The sequence below is a fragment of the Diaporthe citri genome, assembly GCF_014595645.1.
Source record: "Diaporthe citri strain NFHF-8-4 chromosome Unknown scaffold_6, whole genome shotgun sequence".
In the NCBI taxonomy this organism is placed as follows: domain Eukaryota; kingdom Fungi; phylum Ascomycota; class Sordariomycetes; order Diaporthales; family Diaporthaceae; genus Diaporthe; species Diaporthe citri.
In genome coordinates this window covers 2,887,022-2,901,375 of record NW_025064851.1, presented here as the reverse complement: position 1 = coordinate 2,901,375, position 14,354 = coordinate 2,887,022, and the positions used below count along the sequence as shown (strand labels likewise).

The window sequence follows — 14,354 nt, the reverse complement described above, 5'->3', positions numbered from 1 at the left end:
CCTAAGAGAAAGGAGATTCAAGATGCCTAAGAAAGTCAAGGGCAAGAAGCTCAAGGGTGTCAAGAGACCAGCCCGACTCAGAAAGCTCAAGAAGGCAGCACGTGAAGCAGCCAAGGTAGCTGCCGCAGCCAACAACCCTACCCTCCACCCAGTTGATCCTCAGGACAACGCTCCCCAGGACGACTTCGTCTCCGACGGCGAGGACTCGTACGCCGAGAGCATCAACCCCAATGAGCGCGAGCGCTTCAAGCGCGTGATCCGCCTCCCCCTCCACATCGACGACGAGACCATGGGCCGCCGCCTTCTGGTCACCGGAGGTGCCACCGTGCCCTTCGTGGCCCTGCTCGAGGAGGCAACCGGCGAGGACTTCCTGCAGGTGCTCCGTGACCACGGCTTCACCCACGTCTACCTGCAGTGCGGCGCCGCTCACGACCAGATCAAGGCGCGCCTCAAGGGTGACGGTCGCGGCGATGGCGGCTTGGAGGTCGAGACCTTTGACTTCTGCCGCGAACTCAAGTCGCTCATAAGGGAGCATTGCCGCGGCGAGAAGGGCGTCCAACCTGCTGGTGTAGTCATCGGTCATGCGGGTCAGTTTACGACAGGGGCCCTATTTATTCACTCTACCTTGATCAGAGGGGCTGAAGAACTAACCGTCTATTCAGGTACTGGCACTATCTCTGACACGATGGAGGTCGACTGCGCGCTGGTGATTGTCGCGAACACGACTCTGATGGACGACCACCAGTCCGCCTTCGCGGCCGAGATGGCCAGCGAGTACCCGACTATCATTCAGGCGCACCTTGGGTGAGTTGTAGCCTTACTCCACTGGCTGTTCTCATTTCATTTGCTAAAAGCCCGTTTTCAAGCAATATCGCCAAGTCCATCCCCGACATCATAGACGTCATCAAGCAGAATGGCTTGGACGACCTGGAGCCCTACGAGGAGCCAAGCCTTCCCGAGGAGCAGCAGCTCACATTTATCGACGAGGTTGTCGCCGGTGCTACGCGCCCTCAGTCGTACTACGGCAATCGCCCATTCCACCGTTGCATTGTCCAGTAACTCAAGGCAGACGTGATGGAAATGATTCCATGTTGGATTCTCTGATGGCGTTTTGGTTTGTTCTTGCTCAGTGGTTCAGTGATACCCCGAATGGCGTTCTCGTAGTAGTGTGGTGAGCAGTCAGTCTTCAAAGAAAGATAGACTCAACATAGAAGATATCGCACACAATTGATTGTTCTTCTAATACAAGGCTCAAGGCTCTACCCGGATCTTTTCAATGGCTCTTGTCCATGAGAACCGCTCCAAAGCAATGCTGTCGGAGTTCATTGCAGGCCAGACACGTTCCAGATCTTGACCGCCGCATCACCTCCTGTGCTAGCGATCTTGGACGAGCCCTCGACCCAGCTGACGCCATTTACTCCATCCTTGTGCGCGTTCAACGCCTTCACCCGACTCGCAGGCTTCGCCAGGCTCCACACGTAGACATGTGTATCCAAAGCACCGCTGGCAGCGTGGGTACCAGCATCGTTCCAAGCTATGCTCATGACACGCGCGGTGTGTGCAGACCATCGGTCCGTTGCCACGCTCCAGTCATCCGTCTTGAATGCGAAGATCTTGCCTTGGGAGTTGCCCGCCGCCAGGTGGCTGCCGTCCTTGGAGAACGCCAGGCTCGAGATCTGGGCCGCAGACTTCTTCAGGACCTGGAGCTCAGAGAGCTTGTTACTCGAGTCGAGCTCGTAGATCCGGACGTCGTTGCCGTCTCCAACTGCTACTGTTGAACCCGAAGCAGCGAGAGATGTGGGCGTATAGTTGGTGCTGAGCTCTCCGACCTGCTGGTCTTTGGAGTATATTGCGATTCCTGAGGCAGTGGCGACGACGACACGACCTCCGTCACACTCACACCCTTGGGCTGTGCCTCCAGCTTTGTTGATGATCCAGTAAAAGTATTGGCACCCTCGTCGAGAGTCCTCAATGAGTCATCCCAGCCGACACTGAAGGCTTGTCCAGAGGTAGCTGCAATTTGTGTGACCTGGTTTGTGTGTGTTTGCCCGTCAATGACAGCGCCAACCCCACTCTCGACATTCCAATGGCATACACGGCCGTCGAAACTGCCCGTGTAGACATCCTTGCCACTGCCATCAGAGCCTGTCGCAATTGCTGTAATGCCCTTGTTGTGGCCCTGGACAGTCTTGGTCGGCGCTGCACTTCCCTCTGACAGGTAGTTCAGATCACCGTCCAAGCTCAGAGCGATGATCAAGTCATCCCGAGGCCAAGCCACACCGACCTGCTGATCTCCGACGTTCACAGCACCCTCCTGGCCCAGCTTCCACGTCTGCACGTTCTCGCCAGACTCGACATCCCACACTCTCACAGACTGGTCCGCACTGGCGGTCACGAACCGCTTCGAGTCCTTCGCCCAGCTCACAGCAAAGATGCTGCCCGTGTGCACGCCCTCGCCGATCTGCTTCGTCGGCTCGCCCGTCTTGCCGTCGTACAGCTGGATCCTGCGGTCCGCGCCCACTGTGACCAGCACATTCCCGTCTGGGCTGAAAGCAGTGCCGTACACGAAGCCCTTGTGAAGGTCGTTCGACTTGCCCGCGAACTTGAACGGCGCGCCGTGGAGGAAGCACATGCTGGCGTCGTCCGAGACCGTCGCGGCACGTAGCGGCCGCTGCTGTCTCATAGCCACGGCGTTGACGACTTTGCTGTGGCCGGTGACCTCGCCGACCGAGTTCCCACTGTCGGCCGTGATGCAGGCGCCGAAGCGCTCGCGGCCGTCGCCCACGGCGATGATGCGCTGCGAGTCGCCGTCCCAGCCGATGTCGTTGATGCGCCCGCTGATGATGTGGTACTCCCCCTTCGTGTTGACAGCCTCGACGGCATCCCAGACGCGGACCGAGCCGGACACGTCACCGGATGCGACGTAGAAGCCAGAGGGCGCGAAGCGAGCCACGGTGGTCTGGGCGGTGTGGCCGTTGTACTGCTTGCATTGGGAGGGGTCGTCGATGGAGCGGAGGAAGATGGATTTGCCAGACTGTTGAAGCGGTAGTGATCAGCTAGCTGTCTCAACCGTCCAGACACTTATATACTTCTAACGATAGAGGGACACAATTGGACCTACGGCATAAGCTATGCGCTCTCCTTTGGCATCGCAGGAGAGCTGGGTGGGCTGGCCCCGCGTGGTAACGGGGGCGGCAGCCAGGATCTTGTCGATGGTGATGGACATTGCTCGAGCTTCTGTTCGGCAGTCTGATTGTGCGAATGGATATCAAGAGCAGAGCAGTAACAAGGAGAGAAGGCAATGAACAGCAAATGGCCGTGGCGTCCGCAGCTTGTTTGATGGAGCTGATCACCCCCTTTTCTATATGTGTAGAGCTGCCCTGCCACCTGCCAGCTGGGCAGTGTTGGAGGGGTCGAATGCCCCAATGCCCCATGCGTGACGCGCTGCGGGGCAACCGACCACTGACGTAGCAGTCTGGGTGAGACGCAGCACCGAATGAAGCAATTTCATCCCATCTCTTTCTCACTCTCGCTCAAATCAAATATGCTGTCCCGTTCTAGTCGTGTCTCAAGAATTAACTAACCCTCCCTCGAGACAACTTCTGTGTTGCGAATATGTAGCGGTTTGTAGCTGGCGCGCCACAGAATAGACGCCCACGTTCTGCTAGATACAATATCTCCAGGTACGCATAAGCTTTCAGGAGGCCGTGAGAATAGCAATCTCAGGGGTACCACCACCTCGCCTGCATTCAATTCTCGTCGTCAGGCAGAAGGCTTTGGAGCCCCGCGTCGACGAGCCAGAACAGGGGATTCAGGCAGCAAGGTATCGCCTTCACAAGACGACAGCTTTCAGCTGGGTACTTTAGTCAAGGCCCAATAGCGTGACAGCAGACTTTGCTGCCTTGGGATGTAGGAATATAGATAACAAGTACGCAGCCCCGATGGCTCCGTCTTATATCGACCGGGCAGTACAGCATCCAGTAATGCCCCCAACTGAATGGATTTGATTGTGCATGGAGACCCAATTGTTGGTAGGCTGTCTCGGGTCCGACTAGCCAAAGCAGTCTTGATGACTTGCCTGAGAATGTCAAGCTCTTGCGGGTGACTTTGGATAGCCTCGCTGATATACAGTGGAGCATGCTATCCCACACCCGGGGACTTGGGCCAGTCAATGGCATCGAATTGAACAAGCAAGATGACGGTATGCCTCTTCGACATCGGCCAGGGGAGGGAAGAACGTAAATGGATATGATCATTGTGCCATGAGTCGGCCTCAACGTCCGTAGGCTTCTCAAGGTACCTTGACCCGTGGCCAAATGTGCCAGAAAGTGCTATGGTGACCAAGGGAAGAAGACAACTCGATTAGGCAACTGGTCTTTAATTGGTTAATTCCAAGTCAGATATTCCCAAAACAACACACGTTGCCACAACGGCGTTCTCTTTCCTGCATACCTCACTGGGTCACAAGCAAGATCTGGTGACCGTATCTGTCCATTTTAACTTCCATCGAAGTCGAGTAGTAAATTGCACTCATCATCGTGAGTTGCCCGACAGCCTAGGGCGAGGGTGAGGAAAGGGGGAAATTGTACACTCAGACTGAAATTTGTGCGTAGATGTGTCGATGAGACCTGCAGGCTCTACCAAGACTTCGTGTAATGGACATTGTAGTGGAGGAATGGCTTCTTCCAGAAGACATGGTACTAATAGGCCATTACTTTGGGTCAAAATTTGAATCCAGTTGATCTGACGCAGGTTTAGGAGCTACTTGGCCTCTGTTGCAGCTATTGTTCATGAGTTTCCAACTTGTAATCGAAGTGCAGGATTGAAGTATTCAATTCTGAGTAACTGAATGTCGTGACTGGACTCAAAATCTATTCACTGCGTTTCCTGTCTCAGGCTTGTCACATCGACAGTTTCTTATCCCGCATTCGATTGTTCAAATGAAACGTATGTACGAATTGAACCCAGAACCGCCCCCACAATAAGAATGTTCCTATAATCATACAGCTGGAATGGCGGGGCTCGTTGGAGAGTCAAATCCACACTGAATTGACTCACCCATTCGCCGAGTCCCAAACCAATCCATGACTGTCAGTGAGTCCATTCACAATCACAATTGGCTTATAGTCATGACGTTTGCCTCGAGTCCGTGTTATAAAAGGCCGAGGACGAATTTCATCGACACTTCCTCTGGCTTGCAAGCAAAATGGTCAATTCTGTCCTAATATTCGAGCAAAAAGAAGAACCTAACTATGTCTTGTATATTTGAAATACCTTGTGGGGTATTTTTAGCTTCAATCCCTGTCTTGGTTCAAATAGATACCTGTATGGCCACACGCCTTGGCCCAACTCGGGGAGTCGAAGGGAACGTTCCCATCTTTACGCGACAACTTAGAAGCCATGATAATCATCCCCATGGAAGACGATATCGTAGCCTTCGTCCACAACTCAACCAGTGGAGTGGCACCCCGACCCTCAGTAGCCTGGCTGCGCCAGCATCATTAGCCGGGAATGTAGACTTTCTTCCTTACCCCTTCCTGCATGACACAACTATCCTCAATTTGAGCAGGTCTCTCGGACTGTTAGGCTTGGAACCTTGTGATAATGATGAGTCCGTCGACCGGCAACCAAGCAGAGAGCGTAGTTCTTATCCTACGGATGCCGTGAATAACAACGCAGATCGTCCTACCAGCGGTGACTTACCTCTCAGCGCAAACACCAGATCTCACCATCGACGACAAGATTCTGATGGAGAGGGATCTCCACCACGACAGGGGCGGGCTGACAGCAGGTCATTCAACCCGTACGGGTCGCCCAAATCGACCCTCGAGACCAACAACGCCATCAAAGACCTCCTCCTCCGCCACCACATCGACGCCGACGAAGGCTACGTCTACGGCTTCCAGCACCCAGAAGACGTGGCTGTCGACCCGCTATCACCAGGGGGAGGCCACAACGGGAGGCCACATCTCATCAAGATCGGCCGCTCAAAGAACCACCAAGCGCGGATGCGGCAGATCAGCAAGAGGTGTAAGTATGTGCCGCACACCGTCTTTGCCCACCCCACCCCCCAGCACGCCATGGTCGAGCGCGTGGTCCACACGCAGCTGCACAACTCGCGGCTGAGAGACGTCGGCTGCGCCGGTTGCGGGACCAGACACGAGGAGTGGTTCGAGGTGGACGTCGGCCGTGCCGAGCACCTGGTGGCGCTGTGGAAGGCGTTCGCGGAGTGTCACCCTTACGACGAGCAGGGGGGGATGCTGGCAACGTGGCGCGAGAGGCTTGAGCAACTCGACCTGGGCGATGCTGACTGCTGGGAGCACTTTGTCCATGGGACCGCTTCGGACCGGTCGATGACGGGCTCGCCTCAGGAGCTGGAGGCTGAGACTGCACCTGTCGGAATGGTTGCTGGTCAAATCGGCTGACCAAGCGATGGGGATTCTGGGAGGGTGAATCGGGAAGAGGACCGGGAAGTAATTTGATCCTTTCACTGCTGATTATGCAGAAGTATCTGCCACAGAGCCTCAAAATCTCTCAAAGTAAGTAGGTAGAAACCATTTATAAATTCCTTGCATGAACGTGTACATGTCGCTTAAAAGCTGTCTTCATTCGTTTGTGAAATGTGTGGACCGTTTCCTGTCGCCTATCAAACTTCCCGACATCACATCAAGCAGCCACGATCTTCTCAACAGCCGCCAGCAACTCCGCCGGCACGCTCAAATAGGGGCAGTGGTTAGCTTTGACGAGGATCTTGGGCGCCTCAGGCTTGAGCTGTGCCGCCATCTGCTGCTGAAGCGCGTACGGCAGGGTGCCGTCGTCCTCGGTGAAGATGTAGGCACACGGGATCCCATCATTCCAGGGCTCGTACTCGTTGACGCCGGCGAAGAGGGCGGCGGACGTGTGCGTCATCTCCTTGAGCCACTTCTGCCGCTCCTCCGGCGGGAGGTCGCTGAAGCAGAGCTCCGACACCACGTTCGGGTCGCCCGTGACGCGGTCGCCCTGTCCCCTTGGTTAGCACACCAGTCTTGTGTGTGAGATAGCATCGAGTCTTGGAGGAGTATCTCCCTCGCCTATCCCCCTTCGACACTCACCTCAAGGACCATCCAAGGCGCCGGCTTCCCACCCAGCATCTGCAGCAGGCTGCTTCCCTTGGGGACCACGAAAGCTGCCATGTAGATGATCCTGGCTACCCCGCCAGGCAAGCCAGCCTCCTTGCGGGTCTTCAGACCCAGGCCCTTGGCCGCGCCCCCGCCGCTGACGCCTCCGGCCGAGTGCGTAAGCAGCACGAGCTCCCTCCCGGCCTCGACCAGCGGCTGGATCACCGCGCGCACGGCCGCGATGTCCTCGGGGAGGCCCGTGAGCGGCAGCTCCGTCCCGCCCACGCTGGGCATGTCGACGATCTCCGTGTCATACCCATTGCTCCGCAGCAGGTCCGCGAAGGGGGCGAAGGTGCTGGTGAGCTGCCACGCGCCGGGGACGATGACGATGGTCGGTTTGGTGGGTGACATTGTGGGCTATAGTGCGAATTGACGCTGTGATGTTTCGATATTGCAGTCTCTCTCTTCGAATGTCAATTGTCAACCGTGTTGCCCGCTCTGGTGGAGCCGAGCAGCAAGAGTCGTCGTGTCCTGTTCCCGCCTGCGGATGTGGGCCCCCTTTCCCGATGGTCCCGATGGTCCCGATGGTCCCGATGGTCCCGATGGCTCTCCTGAGCTCCTCACTGGCTTCCCCGAGGTGATGTCGCGGCTAGGATCATCTCCCGCGATCGTCTTCCGTCCCCGGAAGCGTGTTCTAGTGCGGTACCCGATGGTGATTCGCGCTTCCCGGAAGCTTAAATCAGCCACTCAGCAGTCCGGCGCGATCGACCACAACTCGAGCGGCGTTCTTGAGCAGGTCACAAGAGCAGCAGCGTATGCCATCTTCATCGCCGGCGACCATCTCACAGCGTGATGGTAATCCGTGACTCCACAGGACCGAGCATTCCCAGCGCGAGGCTCCGTCTTTCGAAGGCAGGGATCAGCTGGTCCTCGCGTGGAATTCCACTGACACGGACGGGTGCGGGGATGGACGAGAATCGGGAACTCCCAATGCCGTGACCTGAACCGTCTCGTCTCGGTTCGACTCAAGCAACGGGCCTTTGCTCGCATTTGAGGGGTTTTTTGTTCTTGAGGGCGGAAGCGAGGGTCAGGAAATGAGGCTGTCACGCTGTCACTTGACATCCCGGTAGCTATAGCAAACCACCCAAGAGCACCCCGACGACACACCTAATTAGCCTCGAACAACTTGGCGGGCCCCAATGTCTAACATCGACGACGATGGACGGATAGGAGATTTCCCAACCGATGTTGATGTAGATGGGGCCGTCAGCAAGGGTCGACGCCACTTCAATATCAACGGGCGCTGATCCCAGATCGACGCCTGGCCCGCCTCAACTTTTCGGCCGAGTTTCGTCCGCTGCACACTTTCATCGCTGCTTGCTTTCACGCTGCAAGGGGGCACCGCACGCGTCTCTCGGCGGCTCTTCCTCTATTAAGCTGGAACCCGCCCGGCCCCCATGTGGAGAAAAATCTCCGACGCGGTGTTTGGATCAATCGCCCTGTATTCTCCGACTGTCACCGCCCGCCCCGTGGCCGGGACACTTGTCGACGTTTCCCCGCAAGAGGGCATGGCGGGTTTCGAGACGAAAGAAGGCCCCCTTGTAAAACGTGGGCGCTGGTGAGCGCCGTTGTATTGCATCATATGTCTTACCTCACCCTGCTCGCACCGTGTCTCGGCGCGGCTTGCCCCCGGACAGCAATTTGGGAAGGGTTTATTCCCGGCGTGGGGACCGCCCAGCGTATCGTCTTGAATCGCAAGGTCAACGGTGTTGTTGTTGTGGCGACAAAAATACTGCGCGCGCGCGCGTCAGAGAGAGACAGAGACAGCGCAGTATCCGGCCTCGCCATAAACTCAATTTTGGCTGCAAGTGCATTTTGGGCGGCAAACTCCCCATTTAGCAACGGCCCTTCCGAATGCTTGGTCGAGCGCCGGCATTGCACGCGCGGCCGCCACATGCACGCCCTGCATTGCATGTCCCAGCCATCCGGGTCAGTACCACGGTGCCTATTCGCCCTCCTCGCTCTTGTGTAACGCCTCCAGGCACAGGTAGGTAAAGCCTCGCCGCTCGGGCAGTCGGGGAGGGGCAAGCCGGGACGGGAATGGCTTGCTGCGCGCGTCACACAGCAGCCAACGGAGTCACACCAGCCGGGGAGGGCACGTCAATGGGAACGTCATCACCGTTGAGGACAGACTCAGGACGAGGGTCTTCCCGATCCAACTTGTAACGGCTGCAAGGGTTCGGGGAGGAGACGGGAGAGATATTTTCGTCATCAAGAGGGCATCAGTCAAACCCAGACAACCGCACACGCACGTCGACATGTCAGTTTCGGCCCGGTATCGAGGCTCGTCATCGTGGTGCGATAAGGAACTTCTGGAAACGGCACTCCAACGGGGCGAGCAACACACACTGCCGGCAGTCAACATGGGGCAAGCGGCACAGCAGGGGGTTTGGCAGGCGAGGCTGTGCAAAGGGTCCAGGATGTTTGGTTTGGTTTGGACGTCGTGCAGGAAAAAAATCCACTGCGCTTGCCCGGCCGGGCAGAGCACAGGGGTCGTGTGTGTGTGTGTGTGTGTGTGTGTGTGTGTGTGTGTGTGTGTGTGTGTGTGTGTGTGTGTGTGTGTGTGTGTGTGTGTGTGTGTGTGTGTGTGTGTGTGTGTGTGTGCTGGGGTGCATTCCAAAGCTGAGACGAAAGCCCCCTCTCATGCAGGTAGGGCAAGGTATGTACATGTAAGATAAGACAGACCCTCTCACTTCATCTTGAAAGAACGGTACATGGGGCGGCTGTGTAATTCCTCTTTGAGGACCAAGGGTCCGGCAGGGCAAATTTCATCTGCTATAGTACAGTACAGTGCAGTATTGAATTCTCATCACCCAGGCCCATCGGTGAATCTCCGTCTGAGCTTTTGTAAATTCACAATCGATTTTCTGAGTGGATAGGTACAAAGGCCGTTTTCGCGCCTGCGTGCCAGCGGGTCTTGACGGGGTAGGTTGCCATGGGCAAAACAGCGGAGACAAGAGAATGTGAATGGCATGGGTTGAGCTTCAATATAAGTGGGGTGACAAGGTGAAGTACCTAGGTAGGAAGGTCTATCACTGAGAAGCTATTGCGACAAAATTGTGGGTGCGAGCGGAAATCACAATCGTTGAGGAACAGGTAAGTACATGACAATAAGTGGATATCATTCAGGTCATTCCTAGCCGTAGCTTGGATGGGTATTTGTCTAACTCGCGACCACACGCGTCTTGTACATGCATACAGTTGTTTTCGGCAAATTGCGGATCATTTTGTGAATCGCACAATTTGTGCCCCGTTCCTGTGGATGTCCCCCAACCCCCTGCCACTTCCCGGACAGTTTCTTCCACCCTTTGAAACGTCTTGTTCGCCTGCCGTTGAAGAAAAGAAGAAGAAAAAAGAATCCACCGTCTTTCGTTTTTGGAGCTTTTCCGGTTTCATTCTTAGTGAAGAAAAAAGAGCAGCAACTCCTTGAATGCACCCAATTGCAATTACATGAAAACCGAAGGGGACTATATTACACTGAAAAAAGAGGAGTCGTCCTTGGGCCGAGACAACGGGTGGAGATAGATGGAGAGATTGAAAGAAATAAGGGTAAGGAGACAAGGCTATTGCTTGTGCATATGCGAACTTTCTATAATGAGTGTCGAGAAGGGTATCAAGTTGAAAAAGAAAAAAGCAGATGATGCGGTGGATATATTGAAAGACAGATGCAGTGTGGCCGTGGTGGTCATGAGTGAAACGGCCGTGAAAATCATAAAAGATGGGATAGTATGATGAACATAAGAAAAGACATCCCCGTGAGGAGCGAATTAGAAAATCGGAGCAGGCTAGAAAATCGGAGCAGGCTAGTGCTTCACTCCTTGTTTTTGGTGTTGAATGTTTTTTAAGGCTTGAAGACAGCATTGGTGAGAAGGAATTCGCCCGCTGCCGGCTCCTTGGTTTCGGTAGCAGTCGGCGTCGCAGTGCGGGGCGTGGAGTTCGGCGAAGACGACTTGGTCGTCGTGGTGCCGGTGACGGTCTCGGCACTGGAGCTTGAGGAGGATGTCGTGGGGGCGCCTTGCAGCTTCTCGTGACTGTGCTGGCGGTGAACCTGCTTGCGCTCCTCCTCGGACATGTTGGCGTTGAGCTCGGGCAAGTCAGGCACGCAGGTGTCCTTCCCTCTGAGGGCGGCAGCGTCATCGGCAGCTCTGCTCATCCGGTCCATTTGAGATTCGACGTCAGCAAGCAGGGCGGCAACCTCATCTCCAGCGTAGATACGAATGGACTCGACGTCAGCACGCCTCATGCCAGAAAGAGGGTGCTGAATGGTCTCCTTCTCCTTGGCCGGGGGTTGCTTCTCGCCGGTCTGGTTGATACCGAGACCGACAGTGGCGGCATTCTCAACAACAGGCTGCTCGATGATGGTCGAAGGTACCTGAGCAACCACACGCTGGGGCGAGGGCGATGAAGACTCGATACGAGGAGTGAATGAGCTCTTGACAGGGGACCGTGGGGGCGTGGACAGGTTAGTAGGCGCGGTTGGAGGAGCGGCGCCGACACCCAAGGCAAGCTGGAGGCTCTCACTGACACCGACAGCCCCCGAGACGGGTAAGGTCACGGCAGCAGCAACATGTTCCAGAAGCTTCTGCCGGATTCGAGTACGGCGGTTCTCAGCCTGCTCGAGCTTGTTGACCCAGTCGTCGATGGAGGAGTCGAGTTCGGCAAGTGCCTCCTCTTGCTTAAGCATGGAGTCGTGGCTGAACTTGGCCATGCGAGGAGATCGTAGGTATTGGCAGATACGGGAGTGCAGGTTTCGACGTCCAGCCCTCAGTGAGTGATACGTGCGGCGCAGGTACTCCGTGCGCTCATCCAGGTTCCTCAGTTCCTGTGCATGCATGATTAGTGGGGTGTTTCAACCAGTAGTGATTGGTTGCAGGACTTACCCTGGACAGACTGTCCACATCCTCCTTCCTCATCACCTCGAACCTGGCGGCCTGCTGCATAGCCTGCTTATGAAGGGCAGCCCTCTCAGCCTGCTCGAGCATCTGTGCGGCGTCGGTCACCTTCCAGCCCTTGGGCAGGGTCTCGAAGGCACGACGCTCAGCACTCTTGCTGGTCTTGGAAGCTGACCTCTTGAGTCCGTCGTTCCTCTTCCTCGGGCGTCCACGGTCCATGATGCTGGCGGTGACACTACCGCTCTCTGACACATTCCTCCGATGAGTGGAGAAGCTGGAGGCAGAACGGGGCTCCACTGCCGACCTTGGTGTAGCCATGTTCTGTACAAACTCGGTGCCCTGCTCCTTGGGTGTTTCAAGCCCGGCCGGGTTGCCTTCTCCTTTCCACGGTTTAGGGGAAGCTCGAGGCTCGGTATTACCTGATACAGGTGTTGGTAGGCTAGAGTTGGAGAAGGTCGAAGACGGCGCCGAGGACATGGGTGTGCTAGCCGTAATAGAGGCGGAGTGCGGTGTGTAGGGAGATCTCGTTCGGGGAGATTCCTCTGTTCGTGAAGGCCGGATGCTGGACTCGGCGCTGCCTGTGCTACCGGATCGAAGACGGCTCAGGGAGAGTTGCCTCGTGAGTTTAGGGAGCGAGGAGGTCTGGACGGGAATCACGAGGGGCGGGAGGTTCTTGGGCGACTGAGGCTGTGGGATGGTTGTGGTTGATATATCGGAACCAGAATCTCCTAGAGGGGACAAGTGGGTTTCGTTCCTGTATGCGAGATGATGCATCTTCCACCCGTTGCCAGGGGCACTGATAGACCGCTCGTGACAGGCTGGGCGGCCGGGTATTGTTGCTGGAAGGAGGTCAGCCCCGTCTCCTCCATCCGACGACAGCAATAGTTTGGTTGACTTACGAGAGTCCATGGCGACCTCGTGAACGGTGGTCATAGGGCCCAACTCTGGTACGCTGACTTTCCGCCGGCGGATAAGGTTGTGCTCCTTGATCCTCAGGCGCAGGCCGCCTGCACAAGGTTTGTCTGCCTTGTCGCCGTTCTGTGCCATGGCCAAAGCGAACGCCTGCTCTGGGTCCAGCCCCTTGCCCTGAGGTCCAGCGGCCTGCTTTTCCCTGGGAAAGAGCTGGTACTTCCTCGTCTCAGACTGGGACATCATCCTCCAAACCCAAGGCTTTGAGGCTTGCTGCTCTACCTGTGGGACACGACGATAGTGAGCTTCGGGGTTGGTCCAGCCACACAATTATTATGAAGCGGAGGTAGGAGGAGGAGGCTGAGGGTGCACACAGGAGGAGGACACAAGTATGCACTTGGTCATAAAGAAGACAAGATGTTTCAATATATGGAAACACACTTACCTCGTCCACGACGGGTAGAGGTGAGACGGACCTTGCTATATAGCTCCCGATGCTCAGGCGATCGACATCCGCATCTGACATGCAGCTGGCTATGTGAGCCATGCTTGAGCATGGACCTCTTCGAGTCGAGAACGGGGGACCCGTAAATTGGGACTAGTGGCGATCCAGATTCTGATGCAGTGGCTGCCCAGGAGTTCCGCGACACGGACAGTCCCCTGCTCGACTACTGTAGTAGACCCCGGCGGAGTGAGCCGGCCGGTAGCAGGAGGAGTAGGGAAAGGGCGAGACAAGTGCCCGCTGGAGCCAGAGAGGGAGAGAGGGAGAAGGGATAGGGAGAGGAAAAAGACTGTCCAATACAAAGACTCAGAGATGCATGGATCCCCCCCGCGGTGCACTCCAAACAGTAGGAGCAGGGTGAGCTTCGTTAATTGTCGGGTTCTGCTGTGTATAACTGGGGACAGGACGGGCGCACGAAGGGAAGCAGAAACATCCAAAGGAAATGAAATAGTCCCTAGACAGACATGCGCGGCCCACAGCAGGTCTACCGGGCTGTCATGTCCTTATCTTCTTTTCTTGAGGAGTACCAAAGAAGCGACACTGCGCCCCCCTCGCGGGCCCCTCTCGTCGACGAGGCAAGTACTTATTACCGACCGACAAATTGCAACGGTTGGCAAGGGACCAAAGCAGCCACACTAGGCTCTTCCTGATCCTGATGAAGAAAATCTGCACTCGCCAGGAAGATGAGCAGCGATCCTTCGCCGTGCGTAGGTAGTAGTAGTGAGAAATGAGTACGCGATGTACTGTGCTGTACTGTGGGCTGTGGTAGGTCTGGGCTGGGCCCGCATGCGTCTCCGTCGTATCCATCGCCCCCATCGTCCCCATCGTCCCCGGTCGGAGAGAAACTCTGCAGTGCCTAAATTAACAGCGCAGGGGCAGAGTCTGAGACGTGCA

General features: G+C 56.2%; 6 protein-coding genes across 6 annotated transcripts; 3 read left to right on the top strand and 3 right to left on the bottom strand.

Annotated features, from left to right (window-relative positions):
* Positions 1-22: 22 nt before the first annotated feature.
* On the top strand, positions 23-1,059 carry INS49_012791 (uncharacterized protein; the record flags this gene model as incomplete). The annotated part of the gene is made up of 3 exons (XM_043173493.1): positions 23-587; positions 663-804; positions 855-1,059. The coding sequence occupies 3 exons, from the start codon at positions 23-25 to the stop codon at positions 1,057-1,059; spliced, it is 912 nt and encodes a 303-aa protein (XP_043022790.1).
* A 263-nt stretch (positions 1,060-1,322) lies between these two features.
* INS49_012790 (uncharacterized protein) lies at positions 1,323-3,226 on the bottom strand (the record flags this gene model as incomplete). The annotated part of the gene is made up of 3 exons (XM_043173492.1): positions 1,323-1,829; positions 1,901-3,034; positions 3,122-3,226. 3 exons carry the CDS (start codon positions 3,224-3,226, stop codon positions 1,323-1,325), a joined length of 1,746 nt encoding a protein of 581 aa, XP_043022789.1.
* Positions 3,227-5,206: 1,980 nt separating this feature from the next.
* INS49_012789 (uncharacterized protein) lies at positions 5,207-6,425 on the top strand (the record flags this gene model as incomplete). The annotated part of the gene is made up of 2 exons (XM_043173491.1): positions 5,207-5,254; positions 5,775-6,425. The coding sequence occupies 2 exons, from the start codon at positions 5,207-5,209 to the stop codon at positions 6,423-6,425; spliced, it is 699 nt and encodes a 232-aa protein (XP_043022788.1).
* A 241-nt stretch (positions 6,426-6,666) lies between these two features.
* On the bottom strand, positions 6,667-7,508 carry INS49_012788 (uncharacterized protein; the record flags this gene model as incomplete). The annotated part of the gene is made up of 2 exons (XM_043173490.1): positions 6,667-6,999; positions 7,092-7,508. The coding sequence occupies 2 exons, from the start codon at positions 7,506-7,508 to the stop codon at positions 6,667-6,669; spliced, it is 750 nt and encodes a 249-aa protein (XP_043022787.1).
* A 136-nt stretch (positions 7,509-7,644) lies between these two features.
* INS49_012787 (uncharacterized protein) lies at positions 7,645-7,950 on the top strand (the record flags this gene model as incomplete). The annotated part of the gene is made up of 1 exon (XM_043173489.1): positions 7,645-7,950. One exon carries the CDS (start codon positions 7,645-7,647, stop codon positions 7,948-7,950), a length of 306 nt encoding a protein of 101 aa, XP_043022786.1.
* Positions 7,951-10,998: 3,048 nt separating this feature from the next.
* On the bottom strand, positions 10,999-13,505 carry INS49_012786 (uncharacterized protein; the record flags this gene model as incomplete). The annotated part of the gene is made up of 4 exons (XM_043173488.1): positions 10,999-11,979; positions 12,038-12,777; positions 12,949-13,160; positions 13,435-13,505. The coding sequence occupies 4 exons, from the start codon at positions 13,503-13,505 to the stop codon at positions 10,999-11,001; spliced, it is 2,004 nt and encodes a 667-aa protein (XP_043022785.1).
* Between the last annotated feature and the right edge of the window lie 849 nt (positions 13,506-14,354).